Source organism: Prionailurus viverrinus, chromosome A2 (genome assembly GCF_022837055.1).
Source record: "Prionailurus viverrinus isolate Anna chromosome A2, UM_Priviv_1.0, whole genome shotgun sequence".
NCBI lineage: Eukaryota > Metazoa > Chordata > Mammalia > Carnivora > Felidae > Prionailurus > Prionailurus viverrinus.
This window is the reverse complement of record NC_062562.1, coordinates 166,590,444-166,610,615: the sequence shown is the minus strand read 5'-3', so window position 1 is coordinate 166,610,615 and position 20,172 is coordinate 166,590,444. Positions and strand designations below refer to the sequence as shown.

The 20,172-nt window shown below is 53.7% G+C and overlaps 1 protein-coding gene across 1 annotated transcript in view; it reads right to left on the bottom strand.

Annotated features, from left to right (window-relative positions):
- Positions 1-20,172, bottom strand: part of DPP6 (dipeptidyl peptidase like 6) — a 713,986-nt gene that overhangs the window by 86,729 nt on the left and 607,085 nt on the right. Inside the window, exons 9-10 of the mRNA XM_047850332.1 lie at positions 7,168-7,322; positions 4,427-4,524 (exon numbers count right to left, since the gene is read on the bottom strand). Coding sequence (XP_047706288.1) covers positions 4,427-4,524; positions 7,168-7,322 — 253 coding nt within the window. The remainder of the gene's footprint in view (positions 1-4,426; positions 4,525-7,167; positions 7,323-20,172) is intronic.

The following is a 20,172-nucleotide window of genomic DNA, read 5'->3' as shown; positions in this document are numbered from 1 at the left end:
CTTCCATCCTCCCTAAAACCCTCCACATGGTAGGTTTCTTACTTTTACCTTTCCTAGACTAGTTGAAGAAAGCCAGAACATGTTGCCTCAAGATATGCCTTTTTGACATACAAATTATTTTGAGCTGAAGGCAATGAAGAAAGAGCAAGCCCAGAAAAAAGGCAGGAGACACGTTCTCCTTGGGCTGGAGACAGACTCTTAGCGCAGAGATGCACCAGCGGAATCTGCAAACAGACCTTCCTCTGGGAGTTGCCTCCCATGATCTGCTGTCCTCAAATACCTAAAACTGCTCCCCTTCGTCCAGCTAATTCCCTGCAAATTTACTGTTCCTGGCTGAAGATGCTACAGGGGTGGCAGTTCTGAATTGCTGCTTTGAGTCACTTTTCGGTGAGCTTTTTGAAGACGGGCTCCATGCGCATTAATGAGCTGATTTCCTTTTGTTAATCCTTCTTTTTGTTAAGGAGTCCCGGCTGAAGTTCTGCCTCCCCAATAGCATCCTATAGTGGAAATGGCACGATGTCACCAACGCCTACACATTTCTAAAGGTTTGGTTCTTAGAAAGGTTCCAGAAAACCAAAGAACTCTCAGTCATTGAGGATCCTATCAATGTAGGATTTTACTGGCTACCTGTTCAGCTCGCTGGCCCATTCAACAAAGGTTTCCTGAGCTTGTCCTGTGTTGCAGGCATTGCTCTGGAGGGGAGGGAGGGCGTTGCACAAAACAGACCCAAGTCCCTGCTCGCGGACCTTCCTTCCAGCTGTTGGGCAGGGAAAGGACTTGGTGAACACAGCACACAGAATATCCTGCTGGGATGACCCTACGAAGGAAAGTAAGGCCGGGGGAGGAGGGAGTGGGGCTGTGACTCAGGCTCGGCTGTTAGGGAAGTGCTCAGGAAGGAACACTTTGATCGCGACTGACAGTGCATGGGTGCTCCCCTCAGCCATGCGGGGGAACTTTCCAGGCAGACAGAGCACAGGTGCAAGCACCCCAAGAAGGGGGCAAGCCCAGCAGCCAATCTGAGGAGGGGTGCCGAGAGGCGGGGTAAAGCTGTGCAGTGGCTCTAGCGTGGGCAGGTAGGGTTGGGTCCTAAGAAGAAAGACGACAGGTGGCTTTCTTGACGTAGAAGCTGTTTTTGGCCTCTGGCCATCTGGTGAGCTGTACCTGCCTGCCGCTACTCGCCCAGAGCATGTTTCTAGCAGAAGGGCCTGGAATATGTCAACAGTGCGGAAGAACAGACCTCAGCAGCTAATGATTTTAAGGGAACAAAAGAATGTAAGCACAGCCAGCCACCAGCAGGCCAGCAGAGGGAACAGGCGGTCTGACATAGCTCACGGCTTTCTGGGCTGGGCAGGAGGGGCGGGGAGGGCCTGGAAGCCTGTGGTCCCGGAGAGCCTCAGCTGGGGTCACCAGGAGATGGGAGGGAGGGGGCGCCCTCTGACGCCGGGCCCTCCAGGGGAAGATCCCCCAGGAAAGTCAGAGGCCTGAGCACATGGGGACCCAAGGAGGCCAGACTGCGGGCAGTAGGATTTTGGAAGGAGATCGGGGCATCCGTTCTGTGTCCAGTTGGTGACGTCATTTAGAGATTCTCAGCAAATGTATTTGAAACCTGGAAAGAGGGAACAGGATCTAGCAGTATTCTTCCAGCATAACCCCGGGCTCGGCCTCTGAGGCAACTGGGGACTCTGCCCCGGGCAGACTTCCCTCCTGGGTTTTTGCAGGTGGACCAGCTATCCCCCAAGGTCACAGTTCAGGGCCCTGCTAGACCCGTTACCCAGCAAACCTGCCCCCACACTTCTCTGTTACACCGATCACACAGACCTAGCTTTGCCGATGCCAGCAAGACTGGTCCTAACACCTCACTGGCTCCCTTCTTAGCTAAGGAGTTAAATAAAATCTTCGACACACATTCATTTACTTTGCCCGGAGAACTGCAACCTGACCAGTTCATGCAGAACTGGGGTTGTGGGGACAGGTCAGGCTGAGTTCTGAAGGGGAAGGTTGCCAGCAAGTCCACAGGAAGTACTGACCACGCCACAAGACGGGGTGACCATATAGCCAGGCCTGTGCCACCTGCACTGTTTCATTTGGTTTTTACAACCACTTCTATCAGTAATGTTTATCTCCATTCTACAGATGGGGAAACTGAGGCAGCGTGCCTGCATACCTTCCCCAGGGTCCCAGGACTCGGATTTCAACGCAGGCGTTGGCTCGAGATCCTTCACTCTGAACCAGTGGTTCTCCATGTGGGGACATTTGGCAAAGACGGGGGACTGTCGCAACTGAGGGTGGGGTGCTACTGGCGTCTGATGGGTGGGGCTGGGGCCCCGCTAAACACCCCGCAGTGCCCCCCACAGCAAAGAGTCACCAGGCCCCGCGTGTCGTAGCGCTGAGGTTGGGAGAGACATGGTCACCCCGCACAGTAGCTCGGCCCCTCCTCCACACCCCACGTGCTTGGTGGCCCTTCGCACGCCTGCAGTTATCCATTCGCTTGCGACGATTTGTTCAGTCTACACCCCGGGCCCTACATCATCCGCTCCACGTCTCGTTCCCCACGATGCTCGCGGCGCTCACGCTAACGGCTGGTGAACTAAATGCCCGATAAATATTCGCTCACAATTTATTCTACGATTTCTGATATACCTGTGCTCTCTTTGGAAAAAATCTCAAGGCCGTGTGACAGAGAGAGAGAATGAGACAGCGTGACGTTTGCATATTACAGATTTCTGCTGCACGTGAGGCACGGGATTGCATTTAGCCTAGGAAATCAGAGCAGAGAACCTGAAGCCAGCGTCTGAATTTCAAGCCCCGACTGAGGCTAATTTTTCATTGTCCTTGAAGGTAATCAGGCCTGTGGAAACAGCATCACCAAATTGACCAAATGAGATTTTCAATTAACTCAAACAGATGGCTTAAATTTTCCAGGTGACTTTCCATATTAATTCAGTGAGTTTGCTGGACCAGGCCCCGGGAGGCTTGGCAGGGATGGGGGCTGAAAGGAAAACAATGAAATATTGGATCTTCAGGAGAGGAGGCAGAGCGATGACCAGAACTTTTCTTCTACCCCAGCAGAAGCACACGAGCCAGATCAGCTCAACACCCCCCCCCCTCCCCCCTGACCAGCATATACCAAGGGCTCTGGGACTCCAGGCACCGGTGGCTCGGGGGCCAGCTTCATTAGCCTCTGGGGACGTTGCGACCCTCTGATATGACTGAGGAGACCAATCCTGGGCAGGGAGAGAGGCCGCGAGAAGCCATTTATAGAGCCCAGAATTCTGTGCTTGGTCTGTGTACCTGAGGACCTCACAGCATTTTATTATCCACGGAGAAGAAAGCGTTAAAAGAATCTCTGTGGAATTTTCCACAGGCTCACGCTTCTGAGGGTCTTACTAAGGAAGTCACCGCAGGAGAGGACCACACCATCCACAGAATACCAGCAGTACCCAATGCCAGAGCGCCCAGCCCTGGGCAGAGCCTGTGGAGGAGTCGGAGCGGATGGGGCCACAGCTCCTGTCCTTCTAGAAGCTGCCAGAAGCGACTAATAATGTGGAGTTCTGTAACTGGATAGTAAAGGCCTGGGCTAGAGGTTTTGGAAAATTTGGGGTGGGTGTCCTCTGAGTGTCAGAATGAATCGTTCTTGGCTTCACTGGGCCCATATCTAGACTTACGGAGATCTATCGGCAAGTGGGTCTGGTGTCTGTACGGTGGGCTCCCCTTTTTTTCAGTCTCCCATCAACATCCCCCATAGAGAAGCTTACTGCTGATATGGGGGGTTCTGGAAGTCTATTCAGTCCCCAGGCTGTTCAAACTTTGGTGATACTCAGACCACTTCACTGAGATAGACCCTACTCAGCAGTTTTGATTAAAAGAAAAAAAAAAATCTACCCAAACCAGAAGGTAATGATAACAGGCCAGTTACCTTTGCCAATATGCTCTAACACCTACACAGGTTATCTTACCAACCAGGAGAAGTGGGTTACTAGAGCAGGGTTTACCACCAGCCCTCGAGCTGCCAAAGTACGCCATTGTTCTAAAGTTATCTCTTAAATGGGGCACCATTTACAGAAAGTCTGATCATGTGGATTTTCTTGGTTAAGGCTATATCCATTCATCCAATGGATATTCTCCAGCGTCTGCCTGTGTGAGACAACGTGTCCCTGCTGGAGTCTTGCGGCTGACCTGACATGCCCCTTCCCGAGGAGCCCAGCCTCCCAGGGAGAGCAGTCTGCTCCTGACTAAGGAAAGAAATACTGGTACTGGTTGGACTCGTATTCCTTTCCAGAAAAGTGAATCATGAAGCAGTAAGCAAAGCTTTGGACGATGTACCTTTTTCTTGGATGTTTAAGAGAGCAGTAAAATAAATCTGGAGAGACCACGTAAATGAACGTTCATCTTATTTTTTTAGCATAGTAGAAACAAGGAAGCAAACCTCATCCGTGGATCATCTGGTGGCATCATCTCCAGATCGTGGGTGGGTCCATTTAAGCCAATGACGTGCAGGGAAATGCTGGGGTTTTCACATCCAGCCTGGGAAGCAAAGAAGACCAGGTGTGAGTAAACCTTCCTGCGGGGACAGTGCCTCAGTTGCTGCACGAAGGACCAAAGGTAACTGGGGTGCCATTCCTTCCCCAGGAACCCTACCCTCTTCTTGTTCCTCCAAGTGCCTCCCGATTATCAACCTGGGAGGGGCAAGGGATGGGACAAGGAGCAGGACAGAAATTCCTGGAGGCCATGCCAGGAGGCAGCGCGCCCAAGGGCAAAGACACGGGTGGGGAAGGCTGATGAATGTTGGCCGAGGCCCAGCGGTGGGGAAAGGGAAGTCCCTGGAAAAGGTGCAGACAAGGTGCTGGGTGGGTTCTGCTCTGCGTCACTGCTGCTCTGTGCTCCCTCTTCGGGCGGAACAGCACTGCCGGGATGGGACAGGGGAACACGTGGCATTATTCGTCAGCGACACGCCGGGTCTGACGGATACCCTTGCTTCTCTGCTCCCTGCATGAAGACATGTCGGGTTCACCACAATAGGGTGGGAGTCTGGCGGGGTCACCAACTCATGCCTCTGATTTGGGAGACAGTACAACGGTGCAAGGGGTGCCTGAGTTCTGTTGGCTAGAATATGCCGCCTTTCCATCCGAATACAAACCATCCGGGCTTCTGTAATTCCAATTTCACCCACCCCAGAGCTCAGTGTGAACTCCAGATGGATCTCAGGTCACCACTTCTAAGTTGGGGAAACTCCCATAACAGGGTTCACAGGGGAAGCCACTGGATCCCTGGCTGTTAGAGGAGTCAGGCAGCCACTGGCCCCACTGTGTGCGTGGGGGGTGGGGCGTTCAGGGGTCAAAAGAGCCCGCATTTAGTTAACCGTTTGCGACTAGAACCCTGGCCCCTTCCACAAGATGTAGAGTCCAGTCCAATCACGCCCAGCTGAAAAGGGAGAATTCTGTCAACAGGCAGGTCCGTGTGGCAGGCTGACATCAAGTGCTGTCGGAGTGGGACGGTGGTGGGGACAATGCTGTGCCTTCACAGAGCTCGTGCTCCTCCACTCAGGGACCTCCTTGGATACTGGCCACGCCGATCGAAGACCCACAGAAAAGGCTCAGTATTGGGGCACCTGGGTGCCTCAGGGGGTCAAGCGTCCGACTGTGGCTCAGGTCATGATCTCACGGCTCGTGGGTTGGGGCCCCGCGTCGGGCTCTGTGCCGACGGCTCGGAGCCCGGAGCCTGCTTTGGATTCTGTGTCTCCTTCTCTCTCTGCCCCCCCCCCCCCCCTCCTTCTCTCTCTCAAAAAACAAAAAAAAATTAAGAGAATTGTTTTACCGGTGCTGTGGACGGAATGTCTGTGTCCCCTACCCCCCAAATTGAGAATTCCTTCCTAGGTCAAAGCCCCAAGCCCCCATGTGAGAGTATGCGGGGGTGAGGCCTTGGGAAGGCCATCGGGGTCAGGTGAGGTCAGGAGGGTGGGGCCCCGTGAAGGGACTGGTGCCCTCGTGTGGAGAGAAAGAGGCACCAGAGCTCCCTCGCTGTGGGAGGACACAGAGAGAAGGCAGGGGTGGAGCAAGAAACACAGTGCTCGCCGGACCCGACCTTCCTGGCACCCCGATCTCGGACTCTCAGGCTCCAGGCAGGGCTGTGAGAAACGAATATATGGCACCTGCACCAACTATACACCAGGGGCTTCCTCTCTGTGGCCCGGGACGCCGGGCACCTCACTGGCCTCACTTGCACACTATCGCCCCTCTTGCTGCCACCTCCAGGCTGGCGCGTCCCGTCCTTCCGATACACAAGGCTCGTGGCATCAGCCCTCCGATCTGGGAGATGGTCTGATGGCCTGGGAGCCGTGGCTCAGCGCTCACGGGCGCGGGCTCCAGGGGTCCTTCCGAGGCAGCCGCAGGCGGGAAGCGAGTGCTCCGTCACCAGGCAGGTGCAGGCAGTGAACGGCTCACATCCATCCAGCTGTGGCCGTGGCCGTGGCCCTGGAGCGCTCCAGCGAAGCCGGGGCGGGGGTGGGGGCAGGGCGGCAGGGCCGCTGAGCCCACTCTGTCAGACAGACATCAGTGTCTCTGCAGCGGTGCAGGCTGCAGAACATGTGGCACCAGTCCTTGCTTCGTGCCAGGATGCTGTGATTTGCTAACAAAGCAAGGTTCAGACATCTGTACCCCTCCCCCTCCACTGCACCCTTGCTGTCCTGCCAGTCTCTGTGCCAACAACTTGGTCTGGGAAGCAATTAGAGACTACAGGCCAGGATATGGCCAAACACAAAAGAGCCCTGCACAGACCCAGGGGACCAGGGGCAGACAGAGGTCCCTCGGACCTCCCAGAAGCCAAACTCTAAAATAGGGACGTGACGAGAGAGGGCCCCGGGAGCAGGCAGTGTGACTTTGTTGCCACGGACTCACAAGGGGAGGTAAGGTACTTATTTTGGGTCCCATGAAACTCACACAAATGATTAACGGCAGTTCAACTATTTAAGATAGAGTAAACCTGCCAACAAATTCAACTCAGCGGAGATGGGAATTTAATGCAGTGTAATGGGAAATAATTAATCTTGCCTCTGTTCTACTGCATTGCTCAGAACACGTCTGATTCTACAGCTCCACGTCTGGAGTCGCCTGGGTCGGGGGGACTGAGGAACGAGGCAAAGAATTCGCTCTACTGTTTCCTGTCGCCTACCTTGGGGTAGTGGTAGGGCTTCACTGTGGGGTAGATGGAGCCAGTGTAGGTTGGGAGCTCCATGACGGGCACACGGGAGTCGTTGATGGTGGCGTAGGCGAGCCTCGTGCCGTCTGGAGACCACCAATGGGCGATGTGGGTCTTCAAAATCTCCTCTAAGGGAACACAAAGCGGAGAAATGTGGACACACAATGGACACACACATGGAGTGCACACCAATGGTGCGTGGACACATCTGTGAGCTGGCCAGCAAATCATGAACCCCGCCTTGGGGACACTGACCTTCTACAACCTTCGAGTGGTCTTCACCGTGCCCTGGATATGCCTTCCTTCCACGGGGCTCAAGAAAAGCCTGGTGCTGACCACCAAGCCCCAGAATGAACCCCAATAAATCAAGGTCCAACTGAACAGAAGTTCATTGTCTGGAGAGCTTCTCTCTCTCTCTCTCTCTCTCTCTCTCTCTCGTTTGCACAAATTTGAACACTATGAGCCCAATGAGTGCTTTCTGAATTGAGTTATTGCGCCACTGTGAGTTATTATTTTAAGATGCTTTACAAAAGAAAGCTACAGGAAATCAATCCACGCAGAAGCAGGGCACATCCAGGCAGAACCGAGTGAGAAAGAAAGCTGTGTTGTAGGTTACATCGCGGAAAATCTCAGATCAGCTTGCGGGAGATGCCTGGGGATTCATGCCCACACACATACTCCCTCATGAACAGCGTGCGAAAGAACAGGTTCAAAGGTCAGCACATTCTTCAGCCTTAAAGGAACGACGGATTTCACTTCCTGTGGCAGAACAACAAAATGGCCCCATCTCCAACGGGGCTGAAACGCAAATGATAATTCTCATAGGCTTCCCCCAGAAATGCCCATTATTGTGTGTGTTAGTGCAGCCAAGTGTCTTGGCTAATCGGAGTTGTTACCTGTGGATGATTTTTGTGGGATCTGTGATCTATTCCAGAAAGAACAATTCTATTCTGCTTAAAACTCGCCCAGTGTACCAAGTCAGGATGCTGGGGACCAGAGACCCCATCTGGGTGCTAAACAGCTTTTAGGTCAAAGGATTGTCTCTTGTACACAATCCATATGCATTATAAACAAATTCCCTCCAGATTTGTTTTCAAAGTAATCATCAATAGGGGCACCTGGGTGGCTCACTTGGTTAAGTGTCCAACGCTTGATTTTGGCTCAGGTCATGATCTCATGGTTCATGAGTTCCAGCCCCGTGTTGGGCTTTGCACTGACAGTGTGGAGACTGCTTGGGATCCTCTCTCCCTCTCTCTGCCCCTCCCCTGCTCACACACTCACTCACTCTCTCTCTCAAGAATAAATAAAAACAAAATAGAGTATGGGGGGGGGGGAAGAGGTTAGAGTGGGAGAGAGCCAAAGCATAAGAGACTGTTAAAAACTGAGAACTGAGGGTTGATGGGGGGTGGGAGGGAGGGGAGGGTGGGTGATGGGTATTGAGGAGGGCACCTTTTGGGATGAGCACTGGGTGTTGTATGGAAACCAATTTGACAATAAATTTCATATATTAAAAAAAAACAAACAAAAAACAAACAAAATAGAGTAACGACTGAAAAATTCTCCAATCACGTAATACAAGTCCCACTGAGCTGGCTATCATCAGGTGTGTGCCATAAACCAGCCCCACATGCCCGTATGGCAGAAAGCCGATGAGGAAGCTGAAATCATGCTGAAAATGGGTGCACCTAACCCAAGGGACAGCATATGCTGGAACAGAGCCAAGGACAACTGGCCGCAGAAGGAGAGGATCACGGGGGAAGGAACACGGCGGCGACGAGGGAGCTGGGCTAGCCTAGGTGGCAGACAGGTTGGGGGGGGAAGCACCGCGGGGATCGGATGGCCGCAGGGTGGACACAAAGGCTTAGGGCCACGTCCTGGGGGCCACGTCCTGGAGGCGCTCGCAGCCAAGTCCAGGCCGGCGAGTGGGGCAGGCTGCAAACCCTTAGTCCCGGTGCGGGGGTGCCCGAAGGCAGCTGTCCGTCCACCCCCGGGGCACTGGCCTGGTCTCTCAGGGGAGGAGCCCCCAAGTCTGTGGCACCTGCAGCAGCAAGTGCCATTCTCCTTGGAAGCAACTCCTCCTTGCCTTCTGGGCGCTGTCCTCCAGCGGCCAGAAGCTCATGGAGACTCCCCTCAATGCAACATGGGCTTGCCACTTGGCTGGTCACCAGACGGTAGAGTCTCACGGAACACCCAACACTCCTGTCCCCAGTGCACCCAGGTCTGAATGCGGGGCTCCGTGGACAACAGATGAAGAGCCACGGAGTCCTTGGTTCTAGCCCCTGGACAAGGTCCCTCTGTCCACCGAGGGCATGGCCATCACCCCTAACAGCACCGCCCCCCCCCCCTCCCGCATCCTGCCACGTGGATGCTTTTCCAGAGCCCACAGAGGCCCAAAGGTCTCCTGAGGTTTAAAAAAAAAAAAAAGGAAGAAGACCGCCTCTCCAGAGCCTGGAATTTTCCAGCGTCTTCAGCAGCCAGCAAAGTGACTTTCAGGTGAGTATGGAATGAGGTGATTCAGAAGTGGCTGTACCCAGAACCACCTGACTCCTCGGGTTGGCTCTGTGGAGGGTGAGTAATAGACTCCAGCAGATGGCCTGCTGGAAAAAAATAGGCACCATTTGCAATGCAATTTGTGGGTGATTCTGCTCAATCGCTTCTGTGCTGCAGGGCTGGGACGGGGGGGGGGGGGAGCCAATCAAGGCGAGTGGAATCACAGCCAGTGAACGGAATTCAAGGGGCGGGGGGAAGGAAGCAGACCCTCCCTCTCCCCCTCCCGCCCCCAAAGTCAGTGGCGAGGGGCCTGGCAGCGGTTTCCACAGCACGTGAATTCATGGCCAACTCAGGCTAATCCCAACGGGAAAACGGCTGGCTGACAAAGCCTTCATAAGTGGAGAAGCTTGACAGAAACAAGCCACCACAACCCCTATGAAGACGAATCATCTGCTTCTGCTCTTTGGACCCAGAGCAATCCCCTAGAACGAGAGGGATGACCTTGTGCCAAGTGGCCCCGCCATGTGTCCGGTGGGCCTGCGTGCGTGGGTGGGGGGTGGCCGGGGGAGCGAGAGATAACTAGCTTCCCACGTCCAGCCGTCTTTGTGTGCAAGCTGCTTCCAGACTCGCCCTCAGGAGAGAGAATGAATGGGGTTGAAGGCCGAGCCTGACTTCGGGCAGAGAGTAATCAGTTTCCATCAATTCCGTCGGCAAATGCCAGCGCGTTTCTGCTAAGCTCAAAGCACCGGGAAACGGGGATGCAAAAAAAGGGTCACTTCAGACTCTCGCTTGTGCCGGGTGGAAAGGGAAGTCAGAGACCATATAGCTCCGGGATGACAAATTCTGGCGAATGTTATTCTCTTCAGTTCTCTTCCACGGCGAGATGACGGCAAATGGGAAGGAACCCTGCCCTGCGCGGGGTTGGGGGGTGGGGGGAAGGCATACAAAACCAGGGGAACGGTGGCTTACTTTCTCCAGATGCCCTTTAACACAGGGCTCCTCTGCTCTTTTATTTCTCTCTGTGTTAGTTGCTCAGTAAAGAGATCATTAAGTATAAGAAACTAAGGGGAGAAGGACCAGGCAGATAAAGCCGTGGCATTTTTTGTGTTAATTATGAACATCCTTATTCTGCAAACGCTTTCTTCAGGATCTCCGGCTTAATGAGGCAGTTGGCTTAAATGCCATGAAGTAAATGCAGCTTAGGAACAGAGTTCTGCAGAGGGAAAAAAACAAAAACAAAAACAAACCCCTATTTCGTCAACTAAATTAACTGCATGAGCCCTCGCCTTGGAACAAGACAAGAAGCCTGCCTTTCTGAGCAAGTAACTACAGGTAACTTGGGAAACCGGATGCTTAGCTTGCCTTCACCTTGCCCGTCCTGCCCAGGGCCCACTGCAGAGTCATACGAGAAGAACACATTGGGGGCCATCAACTAGTCATAAGTGGCAGAAAGCTCCATCCATGTGCTTAGTTCATGGTGGGATCTGAATCAATGCTCCTCATTTCTTCTCACCATATCTTCAAGAAGTCGACTCGACTATCTGAATGTTATTTGCTCGTGACAAGCACTGTTGAGGGCTTATCTGGAGGGCAAACTCTCTCTGGGCTCAAGGTGATAAGGGCCGATCCAGCAAAGAGGAGGAACCCTCACGCGCCCCCGAGCGTGTGGCAGATGCAGAAGAGAAGGGACACCCACACCCTTCTGTGGTGGCAGACTGGCGTCACTGGGGGCGGTTCTCCAGAGAGCACGTGGGAATGGGTGTGCCCTTCAGTACTCCATGCAGGACAATCTGCAGGGCACAGGCATCTTCTCCCCCAAATCTCAAGCGGTGGCTTTGGTGTCTACTCTGGTTAAGAATGACCAATGTGAGGGGCGCCTGGGTGGCTCAGTTGGTTAAGCGTCCAACTCTTGGTTTTGGCTCAGGTTTTGTCTCTCACGGTTTGTGACTTCGAGCCCTGCGTCGGGTTCTGCACCGATGATGAGAAGCTTGCATGGGATTCTCTCTCCCTCTCTCTCTGCTCCTTCCCTGTGCACATGCTCTCTCTCTCTCTCTCTCAAAATAAACAAATAAACATTAAAAAGAGAAAGGATGACCAATTTGAGAAATATGCTATATCGGATCTAATAAGCATTGCATTTTGGAACTGTAGGCATTGACTTTATCAGTATACGCGACGTATGTTTCCAAATTGTTCATGGGGAGTTACCCTCCTGAACAGAAGAATCACAGGTTCCTCTTAAAGGTGTCCGGTGGGCTCACTTGTGTCCCCCTCACATATGATACAAAGTGATATGCTGTGTCCTAATCCCTGGTGCCCAGGAGTGTGACCTTATTTGGAAGCAAGGTCATTGCAGATGGAATTAAGGTGAGGTCATTCTGGAGCAGGGTGGGCCCCCACCCAACAGGACTGGTCTCCTTATGAGGAGAGGAAAGGAGATGCAGAGACAGATGGGGACGATGTTGTGGGAAGGCAAAGGCAGAGGATGGAGGGATGTGTCCAGAAGACACGGGACACCAAGGGGTTGCCAGCCACCAGGAGCTGGGAGGGATAAGAAAGGTACTAACCAGAGTCTCGGAGGGAGAACAGCCCTGTGACCCCTTGACCTCACACTTCCAGCCTATGGAACCTGAACAGTACATTTCTGTTGTTGAAAGCCATCCAGGTTGTGGCGGCCTCAGGCGACTTGTGCAGGGTTATGTCCGGTTATGCACCGGATATGTCTACACTGGTTGCAGGGAGCCAGCTTCACACTGGTAAGGAAATACACTCCTGAGTCAGGGGCCCAGAGGCCGCCAAATTCTTCCCTGAAACCCAGGGGGCGGGATTTCTAAGTCAGACCTGCCCAGCATGGTGGCACATATGGCTGGCCTCCGCCCTTGCAGCAGGTGGGCTGGACCCAGCACCCCTGCACCCCCAGCGCACACACGCGTGCACACAGATGTGACACTGAGTGTGCTGGGCCGAGCCCCGCGCCCCCCTGCCGCTGATGCTTCCAGCCTCTAATGCGCTGACGGGGTTGGCTTGTCTCTGCCTCTGCCCAACACGCTGGGTACTTGTGACTGGGCCCTTCCCGAACCCCGGCCGGACGTAAGAACACACTCTCGCGTTTAACTAACCCCCACAGCGTGCTTGGTATGCCGCAGGCACTGTTGCAAGTACTGTGCACACAGCAACTCTCTCCGTCCTGCTCGAGCCTCACGTGTAGGTAAATGGCTCCTCAGACTCTGTCACCTGCAGCGCGAAGCCGGGCCTGGCCCACTCTCCGGACACGGCACGTTTGCCACCAGGCTCTCCCTGCACGATATCAGGGACAGTTACTCAGCAACAGTGGCCGTCACCGCCGGGACCCCCATTTATGAAACACGACCGCGAGCCAGGCTCGGTGCTCACAGCTGCGTGTTTCTGCTCGTTCACTTCTCAGGCAGCTCCCCTCGGGGCCCTGGATCCCTCCCTTGGTCCAGGTGACCGAGACCCCCGCTCCCAAGCCGGCAGAGAAACCCAACGGCCCCTCCCGTGCCTAGTACTCAACTCAGGGAGTGTGTAACAGAGACCTTTCAACGACAGCATTCAGCGTGGTCCCTGTCATCTCTGCTCCCCGGATGCCTGTAACCACCCCGCAGCAACCCCGTCCCGGGCTGAGGACTTGGAGGTTGAGAGAAGTGAACGTTGTTGAACAGAGGCTGAGTGTTCAGCTCCCACCAAAGCCCCCGCTGTGTGTGCTGGAGAGGAAACACACAAGCGCAGATTGCAGCGGACAAAACACCGGCACGACCAGCAGTCCAGGGTTAGCGATCGGTGCCAGAACGGGAGACCTGCAGGGGCTAGAAACACAGGAGGTCTCTTCGTCGTTGGAGCAAAGTGGGGAAGGCTCTTGTGGGGAGCACTGCTAACTGCTCCCCAACATCCACAGTCCGCTCTTCCTTCAGGACAAGAACCAACGACGGATAGCCAGGTTCAGGGCCTTCCGGAATAAAGACACGCCCGGGCTCTCAGAGAAGCTCTGAGTAGTGTCCAGGTCCTCCCTTCCGGAAAGGGCGTGAGCACCAAGGCCTCCCGCCCCTCCCCACCCCATCCTGTGGGCACGTGCAGACTGCGCAGGTGACAAACAGCCTAGTGTGGATCCTGCAGGTCTGTGGGAGGTTAGAGAGTTCGCGAGGGCCTCATCGCGAGGCCGAGCTCCTGCAGCAAATCCCGAGTCAGAGCCATGGAGGCTGGAGTGCCCCGGTCGGCGTCTGCAGAGGCCCCATGCCCAGGAAAGGACACCCCCACATCTGCATGCTGCCGGCTCTTCAACGAGGGAGAGACACTTCCAGCCCAGAGCTGAGGCCTGATCTGCAGTCCCCGCGGGGAGGCCGCCGAGCCAGAGGCCAACATCAGACAAGGACCTGGAAGGGTGTGGGGTGGAGGGCTGTGTGGGACTGAAGCGTGCAAGGTGCCTCCCTGACCACTGCATCCGGGGGCTCCCCAGGCAGACAGGCCAACCTGGGACCCAGGACTGGTTAAAAACAGATCCAGGTAGACGAGGGATGTGTAGACATGCAGGGCAGGGGTTGGAGAGCCTCCTGCAGAATGGGCTCCTGAAGACAGAGCTGTCTCCTTTTCCTGGGGGGGGGGGCGAGGTGAGGGAGGCCAGGGTCCACACTCATCGGAGCCCGCGGACGGAATGCTTGAATCTGCACCTGCCCCCACAGCCGGCTCTCTGACCTGTGGACAGCGCGGGGTGCGGGGGGCATGGGGCGCTCGGCTGGTCTCCGCCTTCCCCGCCGCAGCAGGGCCATCTGCGAACGGCCAGAGCTGACAGCTGAGGTGCTGGGCTGGCAAAGGCTAAGAGTTCTCCCTCTTTCGCTCCCAGACCCACCATCTGCCGTGTCTGCACTTTGGTTATTTCCCTTTTTGAAGCTTCGGCTGCCCGCTGGGGCAGGCTGGCCACACCGAGGAGGTCCGGCTGCCCGGCTGCTCCGTCAGGACCTCAGCGTTCAGGGGGCAGGCGTGTTGGCTTCGAGACAGGAGGGAAAGTTACAGACCGCCTCCAAAAGCAGAAAACACGATGTTCCTGAATTTATACTCGCTGCAGAGATGGCTGGACCATCGCTTAGAGCAACGGGCTCACAGGAGCCCTTCTGTGTCTGTGGGTCCTTAACCCTCAGGTCCCCTGAGCTCAGCCCGTCACTATTTTGCTGTTTTCCTGAGGCTCTAGCGAGAGTAATTCCGCGGGCCTCAATCCACGTGTGGTGCACGAATCTAACTACCTGGGTGGACTGATTTGGGGAAGGTCTTAGGGGGTCACACCTGACTGAAGGAGACAATGTCAGAAGTGTCTTCCCAAACTGAACTCATAAAACCCTTCTGACGTTATTTTGGGTTACTGACGCTCTTTTATTCCTGGGAAGTCATTCATACTTTAGTATGAGCTTGACACCTTGCTGAGTATGGCACACTGTATTTTCCAGAATTGGCCCAGGTGGTATTTCTGGTCCCACATGCTTTTCCAGGACTCTGCGCTCCCCCATCAAGAGGCGAGGTCTGTGTGTCTCTCCCTCAAACCTGAGCAGCCCTGTGCAGCAGCCTCAACCACCAGAATGTGATAAAAATGATGCTGGGTAACTAACTACTAAGGTAGCGTGGCTTCTCCCTGGCCCTCTCTTGCTTGAGAAGCTCCCCATTAACACCACCGCCGGCCCTGTTGTAGGGAAGCCGAGGCCGAGTGGAGACCCACGTGCCGTGTTCTGGTCTCAGCCGGCAGCCAGCATCAACCATGGGACACACGAGGGGACCAGTCTCCCGGTTGCCCCAGCTGGTGAGAGTAGACAGAAGGGGTACACCTGCCAAGCTCCGCCCAATTTATACAAGTCACTGTTTCAGGCGGTTTATTTGGATCAATGAGATCAACTTTAGTTAAGAGAAGTTTTGGACAGAACGAGGGCCAGGAAGAGGAAACCCGGACCAGCGCGGTCGGCTCCTGTTCCTACGTGACCCTCTTCCTTTGCATTGCCTCCCGCTCTTTGCCCCTCGTTTTGACCATGGGAACTTGAGGGAGCTTCCAGAACTTAGGCCTAAAGCCCTCCATTTACTTGAACCACACCCAGGCAGGTGACCATCTCCCAGAGGATCTCACTTCTCGTTCATTTGTTCATGGATTCATGTATTCAGCCGTCCACCCACTCATTCACTCAGTGGGGTCAACAAACATCCTAATGAGGCCGACAGAACACAGATTTGGGTAGACACGAGGTCTCACAGTGAATCAGAGGACACAGACGATGTCGGCTCACCAGTATTCCAGAACACTCTAGAACAAGGCTGTCGGTGTGCACTCTCGTTTATTCCTGAGGTAGGGGTTTCTAGCTTGGGTCTAAGAGGTGGGTCTTGCAAGGCTCCGGGAGGGGGAAGACAGCAGATATATCTGGTCTCTGGTCTCCATTTTGGTCCTGTGGCCTGGCCCTGGGGTCAGCCCCTGGCCTCCTGTGGCCTCCTGAGGACACCCGGCCCCTCCCCCCGTGCTGGTTCAGACGGACAAGCCGCTGCTGGAAAGACGTCTCCACGCTCTTGAGCTGTTGCAGAAAGGCTCGCCAGTTCTCTCTCCTCGTCCCCTCCCTTACCAAATTACCGTGCTGATGTGAAGGAGGCATTTAAAGTACAAGAGGGTCCTCATCGGGGAGATAATCAAGTGATAATCAAACATCTGCAGAGTCAGGTAAGCACGGAACTGGAGTGTGCTTTCTGCGGAGGAGCGCCATAAGGCGTGGGGGCCTGGCTGTGGACCGGGGAGCCAGGCGGCCAGAGGCCGGCGGGGCTAACCTGGGCTGGAGGACCTCGAGTCTCAGGGCCACGAAATCGGCATCTGACCCAGCAGCCAAAAAAGCGACTTCTGGAGCAAAATCCATAGAAAAATCGCGTCACCTAGGAAAATGCCTGGTTTCCACCTGCTACTGCCAGAGGCCGTGTGCTACCAGGGGAGAGCTGGACTCTGCCTCTGACCTGCCCTCCAGGCCCTCTTCCTCGACTCTAGAACGAGAGGATCGGCTTCCCTTTCTAAAGGTGGGTGAGTGCCCCTTCTCACAGAAATACAACGCGGGTGTCATATTTTAATTCAGTCCGAAATGCTCAACATATTTAAAAAAGTGAATCGGTATTTCATTCCTCACAAGGGCATCTGACACACCGGACCGATATTTAACTGCACTGTGACGTACAACGTATTTGGTTCTACGTAAAACCAAGTGTGACCACGGATTCACGGACTTGCTGACAAGGCTTCATAGCCTGTTTCCCACCTGACCGCTTGGGGCCCTGACTTACGTGTCCACTGAGCTTCCTTTGAGCAGATTCTAGAAGGCCTGTACCAGACTGGATGCCATGCTGCTTCCTGAGTCTTGGAAAAGTAACCTCTGGGGCACGTGGATGGCTCAGTCTGTTGAGCGACCGACCTCGGCTCAGGTCATGATCTCACGGTTTGCAAATTTGAGCCCCGTGTCGGGCTCTGTGCTGATGGCTCGGAGCCCGGAGCCCGCTTTGGATTCTGTGTCTCCCTCTCTCTCTGCCCCTCCCCCGCTCACGCTCCATCTCTCTCTCTCTCTCCCTCAAAAATAAATAACCATTAGAAAAAAAAAGTAACCACCAACTATAAGCAGAGGTTTGTGGAGGCTGCATTGGCTAGAAAACTGTGACTTTAGAGCAGCTTGGAAGTAAGTCTGCCCACGGGGTAGGGCAGCTCCATGGGGTAGAGTACCTCCCTGGGAGGGAGCTCGAGGCAGAGAAGAGTGCATCACGTTCTAATAGGGACGCGTGGTCAAGTGCTGCTCAGTCACCTGTTCCCGGGCCGCCCCTGATCTGCCCACCGTCTTTCCCCAGAGTGGAGGCTAACTTCAAATGCCATATGGCCTCCAGTGAACTCTGAAGCCCTAAACGAACATCCCGGGGGAATCACGAGCCCTTGTTTAGTGTCAATATTCCTATTTTGCGTGCTCAGGATTTCTCATCCCAGCGACGGTATGGACCACCAACTATCCAGGCGCCATGATGGATGCTCTGGAGGACAGAGAGGACCACTGACTTCTGCCAGAAGGATCTCACGTGGATCTGGAAGGACAAGACTTGAGCAAAAATGCCCTCCCACATCCTCAGTGCAGGTGGTCCCTGCAGGAAGGTGCTCTTATTTCAAAATGACTTCGTACATGTTTAAAAATCATGCAAGACCCTAAGAAATAAGGGGACGGAGGGTTGCAGGTGAGAAGAGGGAACTTGCGTGTGCTGGGCTGGGGGGTGTTAGGAAGGCGCTTTTCCAGACACTCTGCAAATCCCTGCAGGGCGGTCACACTCACACCCAAAGGGCAGAGAGGCTGTGTCCCTGGAGGGACGGGAGGTCGACAGGGAAGGACAATGACATGGGGACAGACTGCATTCCCTTTCATTCTTCCCTGAGGAGTAGCACCTGTACCAAATCAGGTGTCACAAAGTGACGGGAAAGTACATGAGGACCATCTTCGAAGGCTTCCCGAAAAGGGACTGAGGAGGAGGCTGACGGCCTTCGGGAACAGTGCCCCATCCTGGTTACAAGGGTGTGGTGCTCAGGAGGACAGATGCTAGAATTGGGCGTGGGAGATCCAAATTCTGGCCCAGCCACTCACCAGCTGTGTGACCTTAGGTAAGAGATGCCTCAATTTCTCCATCTGTAAATGGGGATGAAAACAGTCTCTACCTCGTTGGGCTGTTGTTACCCGAGTTCTATTAGTTGTTATACATAAGTACACTGGTGGCTGTGCCCTGTGACTGCCACACAATGTCTGTCATCATGGGGACAGATAGTAGGGCCTACTGAGGGAGCAGAAGAAACCCAAATGGAAAGTGAGCCTAGGAGCAGTTGGATGAAGTGGTCAAGCGGGAGCTGACCTCGCGCCTGGAGAGCCCGGGCACGTGGTAACGGAACCACCTGGAGAGCGGGGGCATCTCAGTATTGATCCCCCCTCGCTGGTCCTGGTGATTGGAGGGTAAGAGAGCAACGGCCACACTTCCCTACGGGGTCCCAGCGGGTTACTGCGGCCTCGTGGGGACAATCTGCAGGGGACCCGCCTGAAAATCAGGGCCAAGAAGGGTCGTTGGGATTTCCACTGCACGCTTCGTAAAGCATCTGCAAAAAGGGTGTTTCCTCTGTAACAAAACAACCCGAACAAACACCACCCAGGTCCTCCGCCCAGGTCCTCATGGTTTTCTAATAAAAACAACGCAGTGAGGATCAGCGCTGGGAAGGCAGGGCTGAGTCGAGGCAGAAAGACAAGGTTCTGCCGTCCCTGTCGCAGAAAGCACGTGGCTGCACGCCCCGGCGACACCGTTACTCTCCCCTTCTTCCTGCCAAACCTCACGGGCAGAGTGAGGGTGCCTGACGCATCAAGGGCTCATTTAATCCTCAAGACAAGCACCTCAGGTTTGTGCCGTTGATGCCTTTGTTTTCACCCTTGAGGAAATCCAAGGGGAAAAGTTTAAATAATTCGCTCCAATCCCTGAGCTGGTAAGTGAAAGAGTGGATCCGTAGAAAACACTAAACGCAACCACTTTTGTCCAAAGTGTCTTCCCGGCTCCAACCCACCCCCCGACCTCCGCCACTGTGGCTTCAGACCCCGTGCGCTCCCCCCAAAAACGGGATGGAGACGGCACGGCTGGGGCCTCGTGTGCCCTCGCCAAACACTGTTTTAAATTCAGCTCCTGAAATGTGTTCCATTTAATAACGGAGAATGTTCTACCATAACACTCTAACTGACTTTGATACTAATTTAATAATCTATACAGTGATTGGTTTAGTGTCTTAGGTAAAATATATTACCAACCCTATCATGATTTTTAATTTCCTTGGACAGTTACAGTTTTCTTCCTGGTGTTTTGCCAAAGCTGATCATCCTGTTAATATTCACAAGAAAGTTAAAAATGATTGAGATTCTGAAATTGGAATTTTAATTGGATAGTGACTTTGCTACCAACTGAGATTTACCACAGTTTGTATTTATGAAGGGTTTTTTTTTTCCCCAAGTGCTGACTTTATTTTGTCCTCTCCTGAAAGAATTTTTCACCACACAACAAAATTATAGTCTTGAAATTATATGTAACATTTCTTTTATGCACTGGCTTTTGCTTTAAAATTGTGTGATGAGAATAATATTTCCTCTTACAATACACCGCAGAAAAGCTCATTATAATACACGTTTTCAAAGAAAATCCTAACAGAGCATAGTCCCCTTAATCAGTCCGAGATAGTCTGCATAATTATTTCTTAATATCAGTGAAAACATATTTTTAAAATAATGGATATCAGAAACAACGTGTTTGAGACAGAAAATTAGGTCTTAAGTTTCTGCTTTTTGAAAAGCAGAAGGTTAATTAACTGTAGATTATAAACAGCACTCAGAACAGCTTCTGTGCCCAACAACATCAAATTATTAATTACTCTTGGTTCTACGGCTCAAAGTACAAGAGCCTGCCTTTTGACTTATGCAG